Source organism: Aristolochia californica, unplaced genomic scaffold, assembly GCF_029961685.1.
Source record: "Aristolochia californica isolate CCGP_79_NKW_82.1479 unplaced genomic scaffold, dmAriCali1.0.hap1 SCAF_13, whole genome shotgun sequence".
Lineage (NCBI taxonomy): Eukaryota > Viridiplantae > Streptophyta > Magnoliopsida > Piperales > Aristolochiaceae > Aristolochia > Aristolochia californica.
In genome coordinates this window covers 11082076-11103127 of record NW_027181804.1, presented here as the reverse complement: position 1 = coordinate 11103127, position 21052 = coordinate 11082076, and the positions used below count along the sequence as shown (strand labels likewise).

Genomic DNA, 21052 nt, shown 5'->3' with positions numbered 1-21052 from the left:
CTCGAGACATGTATTTTTTGAAAATTTTTAAATGAATGTTAAAGCTCAAACTTGGTTAAAATTATTGGGTTCGAACTCGATAACAATTTTAGGCTTAAGGCTGGGCTCAGCTCGAGCTCGAATTCGAAATATTTAAATCAAAATCGGCTCGAACATAGACAGGTTCGGCTCAATGCCACCCTACGTACACCTGTTTTCGTCATAGCAGAGTGGGGTTTCTTTTGCTCTCCCGTACACCTCCCGTACACCTGTTTTCATCAAAGCACAGTGGGGTTTCTTTTGCTCTCCCACATCCTTCGTTGTATGCTCGCTAACCAGTAGCAACTGAGTATAGGAATTACTTTTGCTTTCTTTTCCTCCACCTACCAATTTCATTTCAATACCTCTGAATTCAATGCAAAAATGAAGCAATTGTTTACATTTATTACAGCACATATCTCATCCTTTCGGTCCACACATTCATTACATACATATCAAATATTTTCAGCTCAGACATTTATGACATACATACATACATCAGAGATGGAAACCACATACTGTGTCATCTTTATCTCTTCTCAACGAGATGGACCGCAAAACTTGTGGACTCTCAAATACCAAATAAAAAGCCTAAAATAGTGAAAGATTCAGCGAAAACATCAAATTACAATTTTATATAAAAACTGTCAAGTTACATACAGCTGAATTTACATTATATGTTCAACGATTGAATAATAAAACTGACATTTTCTTCGTTATCCTATATTCCACCAAAAAGCTACCCGGCTGTGCTTTTACACAGCCTTCAGATTACAAACTTTTGAGGCAGCAGATAGTTCTCTCATGCTGTGGAATAGAGAAAGATGTACAGAGAAATGGGTGTGTAGATATGTTTGTAAGCTCATGGGAAGAGGTTTTGGGGTATGTTTTATGCTTCTTGTTTTTTCATGGGCCAGAAATTTATTCCTATCCTGAATGCTGTACATGAAGTTGATGCAATTAATTCCTGTAAAATCACTTGGAATCTCCTCGAAATTTTTATGGACAACAAACAACAATAGAAGAATTATTCCTGTTGCTACTATGATCTCACCTCCACTATATCTCCATCTTTGAGAACCGTGTTAGGCAAAGTCAGCAGACCGTTGACCAAAACCAGCTTCCCCTCCAATCCTGCTCTCCTTGCCGCATCTGCTGCAGTGCTGCCAGATCTCATCCTCATTATATCACCATGAGGCCAGCATATGATCACAACTTCACCTAAGACCACAGAGTGCCTGCCATATATATGTCCACCTCGGTTTCTTTCTCTAGATACTACTTCCTCCTCCCACTGAAGCATTGTCCTCAGGAGACGCACCTATCAAATGAAGTCGTTTGTCAAAAAACACAAGTTCCAAGAAAAATATTACTCCAAAGGTCTAAAAGGGCTCTAGGTCGAAATAGAGTTGCACGAGTACTGACACTGACCTTGTTATTTATGCTAGCTTCCAAAGGAGTAGCTCGATGACAGACAGTGTGAGAATCTGATGGAAATGAAGTAACCTCTTTACCCTCAAAAACAGCAGATACAACCTCCCAATATTGAGCCTCCTCTTGCTCTGTCAGATCTATGATTTGGATAAAAGTGGGCAGAAGGCGCTCAAATTGGTCTTGCTTCAGGAGGCAAACAGATTAAATTACTTAAACATAATTCTGATTGTATTAGCTTTCTAATGACGATGGACTTTTCCGAAGATAGAAGTCTGATTGCCGTGACATTCAACGTGTTCAAATGGTATAGAAGCACAAAAAGATCTAGATAAGGGTAACCATAATAAAATAGAACTCTCTAAACAAAAATTTCTCATTAATTAACACTTCTAAATATCTTTGCATTTGTACCTTATGAAACATCCCATCACGACAAAGTGTGTACTTTTCTAGACAAGTACACCAATCTCCATGCCCAGGTGCAAACCACCACTGATCAGAAACCTGAAACTCCAATTCCACAGTCAGGAAAACAATAAAAAGTCCTCACATTAATTATTTTATTGGATAAAGTGAAGTATCAAATATACTACCGATTTGTAAGCCATTCAAACAAACTGAAACAAACTTCCTTGCTAATTTGTGAAGGAATCTTTCGAATTTAGAAGCTTAACCTTTTTGTAGAGCCTAGCATATGCTTCCCAACGTTTTATTTGGGAGGAAGATTTCCTGTCCGGGACAGCTTCAGATTCTCCAAGTCCAAAGCTCACAGCCACAAGTAGCTCTCTTCCACCCTTATCTACTCTGAAAATTTGAAAACAAGATATACACAAGAAAGTGGAATCTTGCACTTCAGCCTAAACATTAACGAGCAGATGAACAATCTTCTAATGTTAAATGAAGCAGAACCTGACTATGACAGCTGCCAGTAAATGACTTCCATCCACTCTAAGTACCGGATGTCCCACTTTTAATGAACTATGCTTCTGAAGTTCATCATCCTCAACAGGAGTTTCATTCTCAAATTCTTTCGAATCACTTATGCTTGGATATTGCACCTTATTCTCTGTTTCCTTATAAAGCCAATGTGCAGCTAGGCCAAATTCAGCATGCTCATGCATTCGCTACATTATGCAAGAATCACTGAGAATATAAACAAAGAAATACTTATTGATCTCATTTCAGTCAGAAGAAATCATTAGATACCTGAGTTCTTATTTGGACCTCCAAGGGTGAACTATCAGGACCTTGGACAGCAGTATGAAGGGACTAGAAAAAGAGAAAAGAAGGTCACAACAATTTGTAATTATGATGCTAAAAACCATTTTCTGCCAACAAACCCTGATAGGAAAAACACCATGAGAGCTGCTTTGTCCAAAATACTAAATAGGGGTCAAAAATCGAATTTTCAGAAGACATCATAACATCTAATAAGATTCAAGACGTTTCCATACTTACAAAGCAGAAATAACTAAAAGCAGTCAACATTTTTGAGGATCAAACTGCCTAGAGAATCCCTTCAACTAAAATACATGAAATAAAAAAAATCAGAAAAAAAAACTATTCACCTGATAGCCACTAGGCTTGGGATTGACAATATAATCATCAAATTCTCCATCAATCGGGGTCCAAAGCCTGCATGTGCAAAGGGATTTCAGCTGCCAAACACACTTTTTTGTTTAAATAGAGTTCTTTATGGAGAAAAATAAAACATATAAGCAGAAAAGCTTCAGTCAATAAGAACTTCTAAATCAGTAAAAAATATAATTTACAAAAATGAGAGCAAAGAAGTCGAATTCACGAGAAGTATATGAAGAATCTCTGTTCACCTGTGTATAATGTCCAGAAGATTGTAACAACATTTAACAGCATCCCCATGTAAAGCTCCATTTTTATCTCCCACAACCACCCTCAATGCACGGGCATCATAAATTTGCCAGATGCCAACATCTTTTCGTTTCATCTATTCAGGTAAAGAGGCAGAAATACCCAGAAGGTTGCCACAGTTTTTGTCAGATTATGCTTCAAAACAAATTGAAAAATATATTCTGATAGCCAACTCAATTCCATAGTTTTGACTCAATGAAGATAGACAATCTAAAGAATTTTTATTAAAATATAAACTCTAAAGAATTACAACCTTCTATTACATGTCCATGACAGGTGAATTGCAGTCTCAATTCTTATTTATAAATCAACATATAAGCCGTTAGACCTTCATTTAGTAAATTGCCTCCCCATATCAACTATTTTGCATTTGGAGCTAAATTAATAACAATCAATTTCCAAATGCAATACCTCTATTAAGAATCTTGACATTCTCCACATAAGGACATGTTTACAAAAGGGAGGGGGCACAGGGACCAGAACTTGTGACCTAGTCTATGCTAATCAGTTACATTGAAAAGAATCACATGATCAGGAAAAGAGGAACATGATGATCCAAAGAGACTGAGCATGAAATGGTGAATCAGTCAATGCTGCCAAGTTCTGCATTATACCTTACTATAGATACTGTACAGGCTTTTCAGGCGGCTAGACAACGTAACTTCCATTCCTGGAATATACCTGCAGAAGAAAGGGGGGAAAAAGAATAGCAATCAATTCTAATTAAATTATAGTTTCTCATTGCTTTCAATATATATATATATATATAGATATGTTTCTTTTATTTGAGGAATTCAATAGGAGGGCTCAAAGATGAGCAACATGTACATAAAAAAAAAAATGCTAAAACAGTGAAGAAAACAAATATACAAAAGTATTCAACAAGGCTTCCTCAAAATATGATAAGAAACATACGAAGTAGATATAAATAACTCGCGTTCAAGGGCTTCCTCACAAGCTGCAAGAGATGCCAAAGCAATCCCAGCATCATTTACAACCTTTGGTTTGGCACTGGGAACCTTGGAGCGTGTCCTGAGATTACTAAGATAGTTGGTTCTCTTTTTTCGATCTAACAACAGATCAAAGGGAACTACAGCTTGCAAAAGATCCTGTAGATAAAAAGCAACACCAAGAAATGGAGTTTCAATATCTCACAAAACAAACAAAGCATAAATCGGATCCAATATTGTTAAGAAAAAGAGAAGTTAACATTCATTAAAAAAAAAAAAAACTAAAATAAAGTCAAGAAGATTCTTGCAATCCTAGCAAAATGGCATTTCTTGTGCCTCCTTAACAAAGTATTATTCAGTGAATGAACCATGGCCAGAGACTACTGAGATAAGCTCCTCCAGTAAACAAACTCACCTTCATGGTTGTCCTGTCTTCATCAGGCTGCATGTTCAGAGCAACATTACTCTCCTTGAAGGGTACAAGCAATCCGGCTTTAGCAGATATTCTTCTCAAATTTCGGACTTTCTTGCTTGGATTCCACATTAAAGCAAGCTCAGCCCGGATTCTTCTAAAAGTATGGGGCTGTGTATAAAATGCGGTGATTCATTTAAAGTCTACAAATAATTTGGTCTTAAACTGAACAACAAAAAAAAAAAAAAAAAGGAAAAATAGTAGCAGAAAGCTATCACATTAAAAAATTCAATTCTCTTTCCAATTTGGAGTGTTCTACCATACATAGCCTAGGTTGTCTATCTCTTATGCAATAAACAACAAGAGGAAATTTTGTGGAGATAATGACCTGAAGAACTGCAAAGCAAAGATCTTCTAGTTCAGCTTTCAAAGCCCAGACACCCAATCTAGAAGCTAATGAACACCATACAGCTAGAGTCTCCTGTGCCACAGCTTGTGCCTTGGCAGATGGTAGAGCATAACTGTTAAGAGAAGATCGTCCAACAAGGTTAATCTCATGATGGAATCGAAGAGCTAAAATTTTGGTCTTGATGACTATTCTTTTCAAACTAGACTTCAACAAATTCATAATAAATATAACTGAAAAGGTGAAACAGAAAAGCCATCTTTTTTTTAGATTTTTTTTTTTGTCCATGCACAAACGTAACCCCAATATACTCCAATCATCAGAATTGAATCCAATATAAAGCCTGAATTTAAGTGCAGTTCAGCAACAAAGACTATGAAATAACACAGAAAGAAGTCGAAGTACATGGTTCTCATGTTATGTAATCGATCAGCAAGCTTGATCAACACAACTCGAGGATCATCAACCATGCCCAGCAGCATCACTCTTAAGTTATCTGCCTAGAGACCAATCAAGAGAAAATCTTAAGATATTTTAAGAAATCTGACTTGAAATCAATTGTTATTTCAGAGTGGAATAAAGTCATCAAGAATTAGATAGCACCAATACTCTTTCTTTCATAGAAAAGGTGGAAAGAATAATCCAATGTACTAAACACATTTATTTGTGCTCTTCTTGGATGGCTTCAGTAAAAAGCTTATCAATATAAAAACTTACAAGTTTTTAGCCCTGATTGTGAAATGTATACCTCTTCAGGACCAAGAGAACTCTGTTTCACATTTGTCCTGCGATGTCTCCGTAAAAGCTGAAAAAAACAAGAATGGACGGATATTTAGTAGCAGCAACACTCCATACAAAACATAGAAAAACAACTAAAATGGCATGAGCACATAACTTAAGTAAAAATTCAAATGAGATTAAAAAGAAATTTTGATTGTACTTGCATATTAGACTTCTTTTTGAACATATTATAAGCTATATATGGATAAACTGAAACCTGACTCAAAAATAACCAGAAATTGTATGGCATTAACATGGGACAGGAAATTGCATACTAAATCATATGATCTTTTCTTTAGGAATAACATAAACTTAAAGCTAACATAGTTGACAATATTATTTACTGTACTCTCATTAACTTATCAGTTCTTCTAGAAGCCAACCAGATTTTTACTTATTACCTAACAAATAAACTGAGAGCGAGTTTTTTTAGTAGCAGATAACATTATGACTATCCACATGGCAAATAGTTACTTTCTAGAATAGACATATAAAAGTACCTAGATTTGGCTTGCAGGTGATCCAATTTAGTTATAGTACTTTTTTTAAACTCAAAATTTTGGAGTATGGCCATGCTTTGCTGCTTCACCATTTGATCACTGGTTTGGATTATCTTAAGAGTATACAAGGCAGGAAGCAGCTTTTATGGAAATATGTTCTCCATTGAGGATCATAAGTCAAAAGCACAAGCAGACAGAGCATGAGAACACAAAAGAACCAATTTTACCTAAGGAAACTAGAGAATAGAGATAATAGGGATGCTAAGAGCAAACAAATTTGAGAATTATGCAGACCGGAGAGATTGATGAATCATGGAAATAACCAACCTGATTTATGTTACTAAGTCTTGAAACACCAGCAACTAACTTGGTGACATCATCACCAAATTCTTCTTCTATACTGCGTAGAGTTTCACATGTGTCATCAATCACATCATGTAGAATCCCAGCTACAACTGTATCTATGGCCTGTAGCATATTTTTTGTTAGCTAAGCAAACAGAGAAGCAATAAGCTTTTCAATTGCATATACTGAAGTTTATCAAGAGAGTGACATGTTGATGTCTAAAGCAAGCATCTTCCCTTCTAGTGTATAAAGAAGAAAGACATACCCGCTCTCCACTGGATGGAACCAAAGCTGCTAGGATCCTTCCAGTGTGGATACAATGAGTCAGGTAAGGATCCCCTGTTTTCCTCAACTGGCCATAATGAGCTTTTCTTGCAAATTCAATAGCCTTCTGCACCTGCCTTCACAAACTCTGAAGCTTTAGCTTTGAATAGATTCATTAAGTAACTTACTTCTCAATAACATCGCCAATGAAGAGCTGTAAACCTTTGGCTCGTTAAACACCAAATATCCAGTTACATCTACCCCGTCCAATATCAGAGAGTCTGTAGCAGAATCACCACTCTTAGTTAGAGATGAAAGAAACGTTTGACGTGTAAGAAACCATCCAAATAGCTCGATTTTTAAATTAAAGACTAATCTCTGCAGAGACAGTACTCCATTCAAGACAGAATCCTGCAGATAAACTAAACGTCTTGTGGCAAGAGGTGACACAGCGTCACTCAACATTTCAAATTAATCAATCAGTTTCTCTAGAAGACAAGATTACAAGAGAAATGTTTGACATGTAAGGAAATATTCCTAATAGCTCGGTTTTAGATCGAAGACTATTAACTGCACTGACGGCAATAGTCCACCGAATCAGGTAAAGAATAAAAACTAGTCATTAAACGCTGACACTCATTAGTAGAAATAACTTTTAAGTAGTAGATTGGAGTGTCACTCGACGACAAAAAAAAAAAATGCCGAAATGTTAAGTTTGACCATCGGTTACCATCAAAGGCAAAAAGAAATTGATAGAATCAAATTCAATAACGTACCAGGTTGCTCCTCCACTCTCGGCCACAGAAAATCAACCTTAGTAGAAAGACACGCTCCGGAGGCAATAGCAACCGCAGTGACCGCCACGTGAGCAATCGCTGACGTAACAGCAGAGTGAGCAGTGCCGGCAGCATTAGCCGCGGCGGCCGCTGCGGCAATGACATTCCCCGACGTAACAACGGAATTAAGCGACGCGGAGACCGCCAGCCTTGGACCAACCTGATCGAACACGCATCTAAACCGAACGACGCTGCGGGGAATCCGACGAGGATTGCACGGAAACGCAACCAAACTGTCCAAAAAGCCAACGCATGATCGATGTCTGGTGGCGAATTTGCAGCTTCCCGGGGAAAAGAGAGCGGAATTCTTATGCCCTAAGTCGGAGCAGGGGGGCATGGTTTGTCCGTTGAGCGGATCAATGGAAGGCGGGAGGCGGAGGAGGAAGACGACGAATTATATAGGGGCAGGGTGTAAGAGAGTGTCACCGGTACGTGGAGGTAGGGAACGGCGTCGGGTGGTGAAACGGCGGGAAGCGTGTGGGTGGGTGGAGAGGGAGAACCGGTAAATGGAAGCGGGAAACCGACAAGAATTGTGTGATGGCAGTTGCTTCATGTCAGTTGGATCGTTGATTTTTTCTCATTCCACTTGTTTTTACACCAATCGGGCCAGAGGCCCATCGACCGTAAGCATCGTCTCAAGAGGGTTAGCCTAGGGGTAGTATCGAACAGAGTCAGATAGTGAATAGCTCGGACTTTGATCGGTTCGATTCGAATAAACCCATCTCGAATCGAATTTGAGATCTGGTTTATAATTGTTTAAGTAAATGAACCGAACTCGAACCAACGACGGTTCGGTTAGCGAGCCGATTCATTTAAAACCAACATCACTGAAATATGCCAATACAGGCACTAAAAGGACGACATTCGACGCCATTCCGAATGCTTTTCCAAACTAGATGAAATGTGAGTCTCTAGGATAGCGGGTGTTCGCAAGGAACTAAACGAACGACATTCGTCGCCATTCTGAATCTGAAACGCCTCTTCAGTCTTGGCGAATCTAAAACACCTCCCTAGTCTCGGCGTCATGTTTCGAACCTAGGGTTTCTTCTGGGGCTTGAGAATCTATCATCATAGTTTTAGACGGGAGAGTAACGATTAGAAGAACGCTTACCTCTTGCGGAGACAAGGTAATAGAGTCTATTGACAATCATTGGAATGGTAAGGGTTACAATCGTCATAAAATTGTTCATACACTCTGTAATCATTCCGATGACGATAATTGTCTTCAACATCGGAGGATGAAGCACCGAGATTGCAGGATGAGCAACAAGGAGAAGAACCCTTACCTCTTTCGATGTCCGAGCTATCGAGCTCCGAGGAGTGATTTTTGTAACCATTCTGACAATGTCGATTGTCTTCAGCATTGGAGGATGAAGCACCAAGATTGGAGGATGAGTAATGAGGGGGAGAAACCTAACCTCTTTCTGGCGTTCAAGAACCACTTCAATAGTTAGGGCGTCAGTCTCTAGTAGGGTACTCTACTATCATTCCTTAATCTAATTTTTTTAATTTTATTTTTAATTTAAAATTACTTATTGATGTCGTATTTAAGTCTAGAAAGGGTCCAAATCAAGTGACCTAAGTTCAATTTTTATTTTATTTTTAATTTACAATTACTTATTGATGTCATATTTAAGTCTAGAAAGGGTCCAAATCAAGTGACCTAAGTTCAACCGATTATGATTTTTATATCACTAATATACTAAGTTTAATTTCATTATTTTATTATTTTAATAAATACCCATCAACGTTATCCCATTACACAAACTATTTTTTAATCAACTTATCATAACTAGGGGTGGCATGGAACGAAATTTTGACCATTGTTAGTTGTTTAATACATATTTTGATTCTTTTTACGTTGTTTGATAATGGTGGACCAAGAAAAAATTATTAGTAATTAAGCTAGTACTTAATAATTTAATACCAATCAAGTAAGTAATATAATAAATTAAAAAATTATTAAATAAGTTATTAATTTATTATTTATTAAATTATAAAATATTTCAAAATTTTTAAGACAACCAAAGAAAGATTTTTGTTTTGGAAAAATATTTTTAAAAGTGTATCCAATTTTTTGTAGAGGTCATGCCCAATTTTAAGTAAAATTTATGCATACTTTTATATATAGTTTATTTGACATGTGTTTTATGCAAAGGTTTAAATGTAAGTTGGAGCTCGAACCGGATCAAGCTCGAACTCGAACTCGGTTAAAATTATTGGGCTCGAGATCGATTCCAATTTTAGGCTCGAGGTCGGGCTAGATTCGAGCTTGAATTCGAAGTATTTAAATTAAACCTAGCTCGAACATATGCAGGTTCAAGCTCAGCTCGACTCGATGTCGCCCTTATTGGCCTCTTGGATTTTCAGTTCCAAATCCAAAATGTCTTGGGATGGCAATTTCGAAAACTTCTCATCTATCTTCGTTGAGACGTATTACACATAATATTATGTAATATTTTTTAAATATAGGGAGTTCATTGTTTTGTGAGTTGACTAACAGATAAAATATTTAATGGAAACTCAGGCATAAATAAGACATCTTTTAAATGAATTGTAGGCGTAGCAAATGTGGACATCACCCCACATACCTTGGTTTGGGATCCATCAGCTATAGAAATAATTTTTTGTGTTTCGTTATGTAGGATTCCCATAATTCCCTATGGTATCTACTCAATTGGCCCATATTAATGGCCCATATCTATAACCCATTCCTTAATGGGCTTAACAAAATTAGATCACTTAATTTCAGGCCATTCCATTAAAAATAGAAAATATAATTGCATAATAAATATATTACCCAAATTAGAATAGGAAATGTGAATTTCCTAACAGTCTTTCCTTTGATCCAGCCTGGTATCACGGGAAGAAACTTCCCTGGCTCGTCTTCTTCATTGGCATGAGAATTTTTTTGCTGAAAGTTGTTGTTTTTCCTGCTTGGTATTTTACCGCTTCGAGAGAACGACATTGTTGTTCTATTTTAATCCAACGACTTTATTAACGGGTATGTTTTTATCTACCATGGTGCATTTATTTACCTTGTCGAGTCAACCCAGCGAACTAGACTGCTGTCTCGCTGTTGTCGAGCCACAACAAACTCTACCGAGTCAACTCAAACCAAGTCAGCCTGACCTGGCTCACTTGCTTATTGCCTCTGTTATATGGTCGGGGTCCCGAGTTCTCTACCAATTCTTCCCTCGGCTTGACTATATTGGTCTGATATTTGACTCGGTCCTTTGTCGTTGGCTAGAACATTATCTTGGATTTTTTTAACAACTTATTCCTTGGTTAGTGTATGATTTGGTGCACAACTTTCGGATGGACTCTCTGAGGAATATTTCATGTGTCATTTTTAAGGACTTTCATTATTTGGTACGTGTTATTTGGGCCCAAACTCATTTCAACTATTGCTATTGTGTCTCTTTGCTTAAGACATTATTATTGAAGGACTTCTCAATTGTTGATTGTTGTCAACATTAGTTATTTTGATGAAGAAGAAAGCACATGGTGACCCCATAATATTATCTTTTGGTGATTATCCATTACCTCCCTTGTTTGGCAGTTTTCTCCTACCATTTGAGAGTCGGTGCCCAATGTTGGGACACCCTGATGGAGAAGCTTATTACTATACTTCTGAGCAATGCCTATAGATCCACTACCTACAGAAGATAGGAGTAAGCCCAACATTTAGTGTAAGTTAAGTCTATTATTCACCTAAGAGGTGTTTTTTTGAGCTACCCTGAGAAAGTGGGTAGACTTTGTGCCCGACATTTGGACTACTTTTCCGCATTTGAAATTGAGTGGAAAGTATTTTTGACTATGACCATTTGATTGGAGTATGGAGCTTGGCCATACGTATAGGAGTGATTTTTTCTCTCATCATTATTATGCCAACTGGGTCTCTTGACAAGAACAAAGAGACCACTAGCTTGAGGGAGAATGTTAGAAGATATGATGGACTGCCATTTTATACGGGAAGATCCTATACACTATTTGTAGCAGCTGGGCATTCATGATGTTCTCTCACCCCCAGCTTGAGGGGGAGTGTTACAAGATGAGCCCAAACCCATACGACCAAGGAAGGCCCACACATTCAACATAGGTGAAAGATGAGCTAAAAACCATAGATCGAGGAGAAGGCCCATACATGGTGGTATAATGGTAAATAAAGACTCATCTCATTAAGATGACATTGATGTAATTAGTTAAAGTTTTAGGAGCATAATTATAATATTGTAGTTTTATTCATCTATAAATTGAGTCTCAGGGGGAAGGTTAAGACACAAGTCCATAACTTCTTTTCTACCTCCTGTTTTCTCCAAAATATGCTGTCTCTCATTTTCTCCATGAGTTAATCCATGGATTTCTGAAAATCAACAAGTTTATAGGTTATGAGGTGAGGAACCCCAGTGTTAGGCTTTCGAGTTTCCCTGTTCAAGAGAGCTCCTTGGCCTGGCTCGTGATGCTTATAGGCTTGTTGTATAGGTCGTACTCATATTAAGCTATGGTCTCCATCTCAGTCTCATTCCTTCATTCCGTCGGTATAGGTATACACTCAAATACCTGCCTCAAAGTCCCATCTATCAATGTTCTCAAATCCCAGATCCGGCGAGTGGAGGGCGAAGGATGTTTCAGCTTTTCTGCCAAAAGAGCTTGTGTAGTTCATTGAAAACACAGTTGCAAGACATGAATTCCTCCTTTTCGAGTTCGCTCAGGATGGAGAAATAGGTGTTGGATGATTGAAGAAGCAAAAGAGATGCTGGTATAATATGGGGTCTCCCCCTCCTGCGAGATTGAAAAAGGTTGTATTAAAGTTTCAGTCGGTTAATAACATGGTAATTGCCCCTACGAGTACCGGAAGTGATAATGAAAGTAGGAATGCTGTCATTAGAACGGACCACACAGAGAGGGGTGATCTATGCGCAGTCATTCCAGGTCCATGCATGTTTGAAATAGTTGTTATAAAATTGACATAAACTAAAATTGATGAAACATCTGATAGATGAGGACTAGAAATTTCTGAATCAATTGCTCCTGCAGAATGGCTGGTAATACCACTTCAATAGGAGCTAGAGACTTGGTGGCAACAACCAGAACAAATTATTATTTGATCGTGGAAATGTCGTGTCAGGTGCACCTATCAGAATCGGAATAGACCAATTACCAGATCCATAGCCGTCATAACCATAAAAAAGATCATTAAAAATGCGTGAGCCATTATTAAAACATTCTAAAGTTGATGATTCCCACCAAGAATTTGATCGCCCAATCGTGCTAATTCCATATGAATTAGTACTGAGAAGAATGTGCCCATCACTTCAGAAATGACACCAAAGATGAAATAGAGAGTCCCTATATCCTTGTGGTTAGTGGAGAACAGCCATCAGACTAGATTTTTCATCAAATTGAGATTATTTCGCTTTATTCCTTGTCAGAGAGGGGCCCCTTAGCTTAGTAAGCAGGGCCCCAATTGAAATGGGGTGCAGTTGTTTTAGGTCTTCTCTAATGGAGGACATACAACTGTTAGTTCGGGAAAAAAACTGTTCAAGGAACTAAAGACCCTACCTACCAATACCAACTAAAATTTAGAGCCTCCACTAACCATTGAGATTCGATCTAGCCCTATTTAAGCCCAACCTTCCCTTCCCTCTTCAACCATCAACTAGTCCTTGAAGATTTAGTTACCAACCTCCCTATCAATATGTTTATAAAATGGCCACAAAAGAGATAAGGGCAGCGCGGGTAAAGTTCAATCTGTGGATGCCCAATTCCATGGATAGGTGACCAAGGATGTCTCTTCTTAGATAAATCCTTATCCACCAAATCAGCCACTAATTCAGCTCTAAAGAAACAAAAACCATGCCTTAAGTCAATCAATTATCCACTCATTCAATTCCAATTCAAATCCCTTTATAATCTCTTAAAAAAAAACTCAAGAACTGGTGGCTGAATCTTAAAACAAACTCGTGGTTTAATTATCCTTTACAATAGGTGTCATCATCTCACTTAAAAAGACACATTTCCTTACTCATTTCCAGAAATCCTTTAGGCAATGAAATTGCTCACAAGTCTTAAAGGATTGGAGAAGGAATTAGAAATTTCCAAATATTCATAAATCACCAAAACAAATTGCTCTTTGAACTCGACAAAATCACACAAATAACTTATTCATATTTGGAGAATTCGAGTACCTTAAACCATAAAGCAACTTCATTTAATCCAAATTATCAAGTAAAATATTGGTCTTGAAAAATGATAGATCAAACTAAGTCTCATGCAAGTCTCATATTATTCTTCCATTATATCAACACTAACTTCATAATCAATAGATCTTTATAGAACTTGTAGGTAACTGATCTTGATCAAACTTGTAATATTTGAGTATAAGAAGATCAAGGTCATCATTTCCTCTAAACACCAAGGATTAGATTTCACAACTTCTCATATGAAATCCATTTGTTTCTATATTTAACATAGAGATTAAAGCCTCAGTACATAGCATGAGTTTATGGAAAAAATTAACCAAAAATCACTTATCTTTTCATGGTTGAATCTCTTCCTTCAAGAGTAACTTGCATGAGAACTTCAAAGGCACTTAAGCATCACTTCAACGTGGCAATCATAAATCATATGCTTTGATACCATGTAGAATTTAAGACTCCATCACATTGATCTTGAGCAGAGGAGGGAGAGAAGAAGAAGAGGAAGTAAAGAAGAGAGAAATCAGAGAGAGTTTAGAGCCCGACTACCAAGAGAAGGGAGAGTAGAGGTTGGATGATTTTTAGAAGAGAGGAGAGAACTTAATGATATACCTCTTAACCAAGGGCCTCTATTTATAGTTTTAGAGAGTATTTTACAATGACTACACTGCCCTTAGGGATACAATCCTTACAAGAGAAAATATATAAATAGACATATATCTTGTCAATTAATTACATCTTCATGCCATCTTCATGAGAAGTCTTCTTATTTACCAAGATGTCACCTCTTGGATGTTTGAGCTTTCTTCCTTGCATGTGTGGGCTTGAGCCCATCTTCTAACAAGCTACAACCTTGCATATCCTTCACTCTTTCCTCTTCCTATTCCTATTCCTTGCATTTCACATAGTCAAGCTCCTATACATTCCCATTATGCCGAAAAGAAGTGGAAGCTTGGATCTTTCAAGGAGAAGGTACTCTCTAAGTATTGGTTGTAAGTGACTTTTTCTTTCTTTGATTTTATTTTATTAAAGGTTCATCTAAAACCTATCTAAAACTAGATAGAAAGGCTTAGATAGAGCTAAAATCTAACCAATCTCTTGGGGAAATTGTATCTATAAAAAACATGTATTGAGCTACACATGGCTTAAACAGAACCATAATCTCTTTGTGTAAATTCCAACTATTAGAGCTTTGAGGTAGTGGAATTTCCCAAGCAAGGGATCTTGGGGTGAATACCAATGAGGTAACATAGATAAAAAAATTCTTTTGTCTCCCATGGTATGTGAGTGTTTACTTTACATTGAATTTGATATATTGCATGATTTCTTTTACACACCTAAGTTACGATTTTAATTTGAAAATCTTAATTCACACCCCTCTTATGAAGCCACTTGGGCCAACAAATGGCAGAGGAATTTGGGCTGGTTTCACTACCTCATCTTCCTCTACGTTTACCATATGACCTGCCACCTCTTCCTTTTCCTCTACCAGAATTTTTACTCCCTCTTCCTTGGGTGAACAATACTAAATTTTCAACTTGATCAGGTGGAGGAGTAGTTACCTAAACTGGTATCCTAAGCATTGTTGCACACACATTATTAAATGAGGGTTTAGTTGAGAAGCTGAGTACCTATTTTTTTTAAAGATTCAAGTAACATTGTAAATTAGCAAGGCATATCACAGATACAAAATGTTCCCTCTATTTTGTTTGAGTTGCAATGTCAATTGAATATGGTTGAGCAACAATCAATTCTTGAAGTAGACCTCAATACTTGGCAAAATATTCATGAAGACACATCTCCTACAGAGGGATATTAGGTGTAGCATATAATTGAAAACATGTATTCCAGATATTCTTGGTTGTATTCAAATGAATAAAATTGTTGGCAACCACTTATTCCATGCTATTGATCAACCAACTTATTATCAATGTATCTTCTTTCAACCACTTATGATAGGAAGCACCATTAGTATGGGTAGGTAGCTAGTCCAAGTTTTCAGAAAGGTCCCATGTTATCAGAAACCATTTAATAGATTGAGACCAAGACACCTAGTCGCTTAAACCCTTGAGAGGAATAGTAGTAATGCTCAAGGGATCATGTTTGTTGAAATCAACATAACTTGAAGAAGATGATGAATTACTTAAAATTTCAGCCATTGATAACATAACCACAAGGACTTCCCTTTAAAGAAGACACATAGACACTTTTTTACTAATCCTTAGGGTAAAGGATCAAGCTTTCTCAATCAACTAAACAAGGACACAACTTGTAGATTGAGTTCATGAATAACACAAAACCATACGTGTGCATGGCTTATCAATCTAAGGGCACAAGTATGACTTGAGTTAAAAGAAACTTTATACTATTAAATCAACACTCTAAACAGCCTTATAACATTGATAATTAAGGTTAATATTTCAGAAAAAGTTGTTGGTTTTGATGGTAATTCCAAACATACCATGAATATGGAAATTTTTTTAAAAACTTCAAACCCCTACTTGGGTTTCATGAAACTAGAGATCAAATAATTTGAGAACAAGTGAAAATTTAATCCAGAACATCAGAGGAATTTTTGAATTTATAATAGTCAACTTATGACTTGCTAAACTAATCAAAAGAGGGCAGCAATAAGGACTTTCAAAAGAATTCTAAATTTGGCCAAATTGCACTCTATTTAGCATAGATTGAAGAATTGATTCTAAAAACGAAATGGGATTTATTCCAACATGAGGATGAATGAGTTCAAGGAATGAAAAATGGATTTAACACACATATTAAATGTAGGGCCTTGCTAAAACTTAAAAAATAGCACCTTTATGTCATCTAAAGGGGTGGAATTTGATTTCCATTGCATGCTTCAACACCTTAGAGAAGTTTTGTTTTAAGAACCTTATACTTTTTTATCTAATACCATGTTAAATTCTAGTGTTCCATCACTAGAAATTCTAGGTTTATGCAGGAGAAGAGAGAGAAGAGAGGTAGAAGAGAAAATGGTTTCCCTGGTGGATTCTCAAGAGGGGTGAATTGAGAATACCAAATTTAAAAAAATTTGTGCGTGTAACTAAAAATCATGCATAAAAAAAACATGCACACACCATAGGAACAAAGAGATTTTTTTATCGATGTTCTCTTAGTTGTAGTCACCACGCAAGAACCCTTGCTTGGAAAAATTCCACTATTTTCAAAAGTTCTAATAGCTGGAATTAAAAAAGATATTTCGGTTCTCTTTGGTCTTGTGTAGTTCACTACATGGTTTTTACAACACCAATCTCCTTGCTGCTAGATTCTAGCTCTAGCTAGGCCTTTCAATCTAGATTCTAAAGGTTCTAGATGAACCTTTCTCAAATTCAAGTCAAATAAAGGAAAAAATACTCCCTTACTTGTAGAGATGCGTCTCCTTGAGAGATTCAAGCCTCCTCTTCCTTTGTAGCATGAAGTGAAATGGTGAAGGAACTTTGACTATGTGAATGCAAGGATTTTATGAAAGAGAAATGAGAATTTTCAAAGTGTGAGGCTCTCCCTTTCACTCTAAAGCACTTTGAATGAAATTTTGCAAGATTGAGAATAAAGGCTCAAGTATTTGCTAATAAATGCTCATTAATTTGTCTTTACACTATTTGGTGGGGTATATGTAGCTTTCTCTGTTAGGAATTAAATGCCCTAATTCCAAACTAATGAGAGCAACAATAATAATAATAGTGGAATAAAGGAAAAGCAAGCATGAAAACAAACAACAAGATTTATACAGGTTCGCCTCAAGGTGAGACTACATCCTGTCTTCCGCTGCTGCAGTAATCCGCTATGAAGATGAAATAGTTTACAAGAGAAATCGCACACTTACAGGTGTTTTTCTCTAACCACTTGGGCTACAACTTGAGATGCTCCTCAGATTAAGATGATAAAACCCTAATAGCAGTGCCCCTCAATTATCAATGGTAGAATTCCCAAACTGCCCTTAATGAAAAAACAATCAATATATCGTGGATCGGACGGGGACTGCACCCCCGCATCACAGGGAAGGGGGCTTCCCGCCCCCTTTCCAACCCCCATGATGACCTTACCGCGAAGGTCGATCCGTGACCAACTCAGTGTAAGGCGTTAATTAGGCTTCACAACTTAACAATCTTCCATTGGGAGACTAATCCATCATCAATATCTCCTCTACAATAACAACGACTTCTCAATCCTCAGAGAGATATCTAACTGAAGTTGCACACAATTTCAGTTTCTCAATCGTAACAATCTTAGTCAACATATCAGCCGGATTCTGACTCCCTTGAATCTTCTCAAGTGCTAAGACTCTATCTTCTAGAGCTGATTCGATGAAGTGATAACGCACCCATATGTACTTTGTCCTGGCATGATAAACATGATTCTTTGCTAAATACAATACAACACATTCCTCCCATGCTTGAGACCTAATTCTTCCAAGAAAGACTGTATCCATACCAGCTCTTTGGTGACTTATGCCTCGACAACATATTCTGCCTCAGTAGTGGAAAAAGAAACTATCTTCTGTAACTTAGAGAACCAACTAACTATTGTACCACCTAATGTGTATACATATCCAGTGGTACTCTTCTTGCCAACAATGTCTCCAGCCATGTCAGCATCTACATAACCCTGTAATCCCTAGTTTGACTTTCTGAAACATAAGGCTGAGTTTGCAGTGCCTCTCAAATACCTAAGAATCCACTTCACTACTTCCCAATGTTGTTTACCCAGATAACTCATATATCTGCTCTCAACTCCCACTGCATGAGTTATGTCTGGTCAAGTACACACCATGGCATACATGAGACTACCAATAGCAAAAGCATAAGGCACATTGGCAATGCTGGCCCGCTCTTGGCACACCCATATACAACATCCAGAGTGGCGCATATATTTCTCGAGCATATTGTTCATTTGCATGGTATTCCTGAATCGATTGTCAGTGATCGTGATGCGGTCTTTACCAACACTTTTTGGCATGAACTGTTTCATCTATGTGGCACCAAGTTGAAGTTCTCATCATCCTATCATCCTTAAATAGACAGCCAAACAAAGGTAGTTAACCACACTGTGGAAATGTATCTCTGATGTCTATTAGGCGATCGTCCTAAAAACTGGGTTCAATGGCTATCTTTGGCAGAATATTGTTACAACACTTCCTTCCACACCGCTTTATAGTCTACTCCCTTCAGCGTTCTCTATGGCAGAGATCCTCCTAGGTTTCTCTTGTATACTCCGGACTCCACCTGCGTGAACTCTATTGATCAAGCACTCATTGAACGGGACCAGGTGCTGTAGAATATTTCGGATCACCTCCTCAAAGCACAAGTTCGTATGAAGGACTTCTACGACAAGGGACACCAGGATATCACATACAAGGAAGGTGACTATGTCTGGTTACAACTCCATCCTTACTGCCAACACTCACAAGCAGGCCAACACCATCATAAACTTTCTCCAAAGTACTTTGGGCATTTCTCTATTATTTGATGCATTGGGCTAGTCACCTATCAATTGCAACTTCCTGCAATGGCTAAACTTCATGATGTGTTTCATGTCTCCTTACTTAAACCCTTTAAGGGTCCACCTCCTTCTTCAATTCCGTCCTTTCCTCCGGTGGACAATGGATGGGTTATTCTTACTCCAGCTACGGTATTTCATGGTCATCGTTTTAATGACTAGTGGGAGATTCTAGTACAATGGAAGGACACCGAACAAGAGGCTGCTACATGGGAACAACTGGCCAACTTCAAACAGGTTTACCCAACTTAGGAGCTTGTGGACAAGCTCTTTCTCCATGGGGTGTGTGTGTGGGGGGGGAGGGCGGGGGGGGGGGGGGGGGGGGGGGGGGGGGGGGGGGGCAGTTGATGTTGAGGACTCAATAGCTCACCGAGTCACCCAAAGGAGGTGGCAATGACTCATTGAGTTAATTACTTTTAAATTTTATATTTTATATTACTTTAAGTATATTTTTTCATTAAGTATGTAAGGATCCAGGTGGTAGAGGAAGAATTGTCAATTTAAGCCCTAAAACTCTAATGACGTCCAACCCTATTTAGAGGGTAGAGAAATAGAAGAAAGAGAAGCAATGAATTAGGTTAAACAGGGTTTGGAGTTCTCCTTGATGAGCTCTAGGATTTTGGAGGTCTCCTTGATGAGCTCTAGGATTTTGGAGGTCTCCTTGACGAGCTCCATGTATAGTTTCTCTCTTGATTTGAGTTTATTCTCTTCCCTTTTGAATTCTATTTGCATTGATCTTACCGAATCAAAGAAGAAAGGATTGCTACTGTTCCCGAGTTCACTCAGAGGCTGTAGCCTCCCCTTCGGCCCCAGCAGCAAGAGGGGGCTTTCCTCCTTTCCGAGCAAGGGAAGGGGTTTCCCCAATCCCCAACCAGAGAGCAAACTCTAAAGAGGTGCTTTAGCGTCTAATCAAGCAAGGGCAGGATTAGGGACACCTAATCTCTTAGACGTGAATATCAGTACCTTGCCAAGAGGATCCTTACCCTCTCAGCAGTGAGCAACCAAGGGTTCAACCCCCTTACTGGCTGAGAACAGCAAGGGTCCCAACCCTTACCAAGAAAAACCAAGAAATGAGACTCCTTTTCAGTCTTACTGAGAACAACCAAAGAAAAGAGCCTCCTTTTCATCCTTACCGAGAGCAACAACTCTATTACATTGCTAGATTCACAAATCCCATGCCGAGTTACTCAATCCATGGCTAGGGACCATAACATTACACTTGAACTCTAGTCTTCTCGTTATCTTCTTCCTTGTGTGTGTTTCTTCAAAAGACATGCTTCAATGGTGCTTGAGGTCTTGAGTTAGCCTTGATCTTTTTTAATCATTAGACCTTGAGATGCATTTACTCTTGAAGGTGAAGTATTTGAAATACTTAGATTTTCATGTTGTTTGATCAATTAAGTTTTGTTATCATCAAAAGCAACATGGGAGTCAACCTATGATCAGAAAAAAAGAGAGAAAAGAGAGGAGAAGAGAGGGGATGAGTGTGACAGAAGTAGGGTT

General features: G+C 37.9%; 1 protein-coding gene across 2 annotated transcripts; it reads right to left on the bottom strand.

Annotated features, from left to right (window-relative positions):
* Nucleotides 1-390: 390 nt before the first annotated feature.
* Nucleotides 391-8320, bottom strand: LOC137948071 (uncharacterized). Of its 2 annotated transcripts, XM_068794002.1 has the most exons (19): nt 7773-8320; nt 7219-7277; nt 6998-7129; nt 6715-6855; nt 5856-5912; nt 5513-5607; nt 5090-5222; nt 4705-4872; nt 4255-4448; nt 3954-4020; nt 3282-3415; nt 3021-3087; nt 2659-2721; nt 2362-2576; nt 2127-2256; nt 1864-1956; nt 1450-1635; nt 1073-1339; nt 391-609 (listed from the first exon to the last, which is right to left on the bottom strand). In XM_068794002.1, exons 1-19 carry the CDS (start codon nt 8167-8169, stop codon nt 517-519), a joined length of 2691 nt encoding a protein of 896 aa, XP_068650103.1. In that variant the 5' UTR covers nt 8170-8320; the 3' UTR covers nt 391-516. The 2 variants fall into 2 exon arrangements, with proteins under 2 accessions (XP_068650103.1, XP_068650104.1); XM_068794003.1 differs by lacking the exon at nt 391-609 and having other exon boundaries at nt 634-1339.
* Nucleotides 8321-21052: the final 12732 nt, after the last annotated feature.

Coding starts and splice junctions, on each gene's coding strand:
- LOC137948071 (XM_068794002.1), bottom strand. CDS start 8,169: ATGCCCCCCTGCTCCGACTTAGGGCATAAGAATTCCGCTCTCTTTTCC. Junction 2,722..3,020: donor CCAAGCCTAGTGGCTATCAG/GTGAATAGTTTT, acceptor CTCTTTTTCTAG/TCCCTTCATACTGCTGTCCA. Junction 610..1,072: donor AAGATGGAGATATAGTGGAG/GTGAGATCATAG, acceptor TCACTATTTTAG/GCTTTTTATTTGGTATTTGA.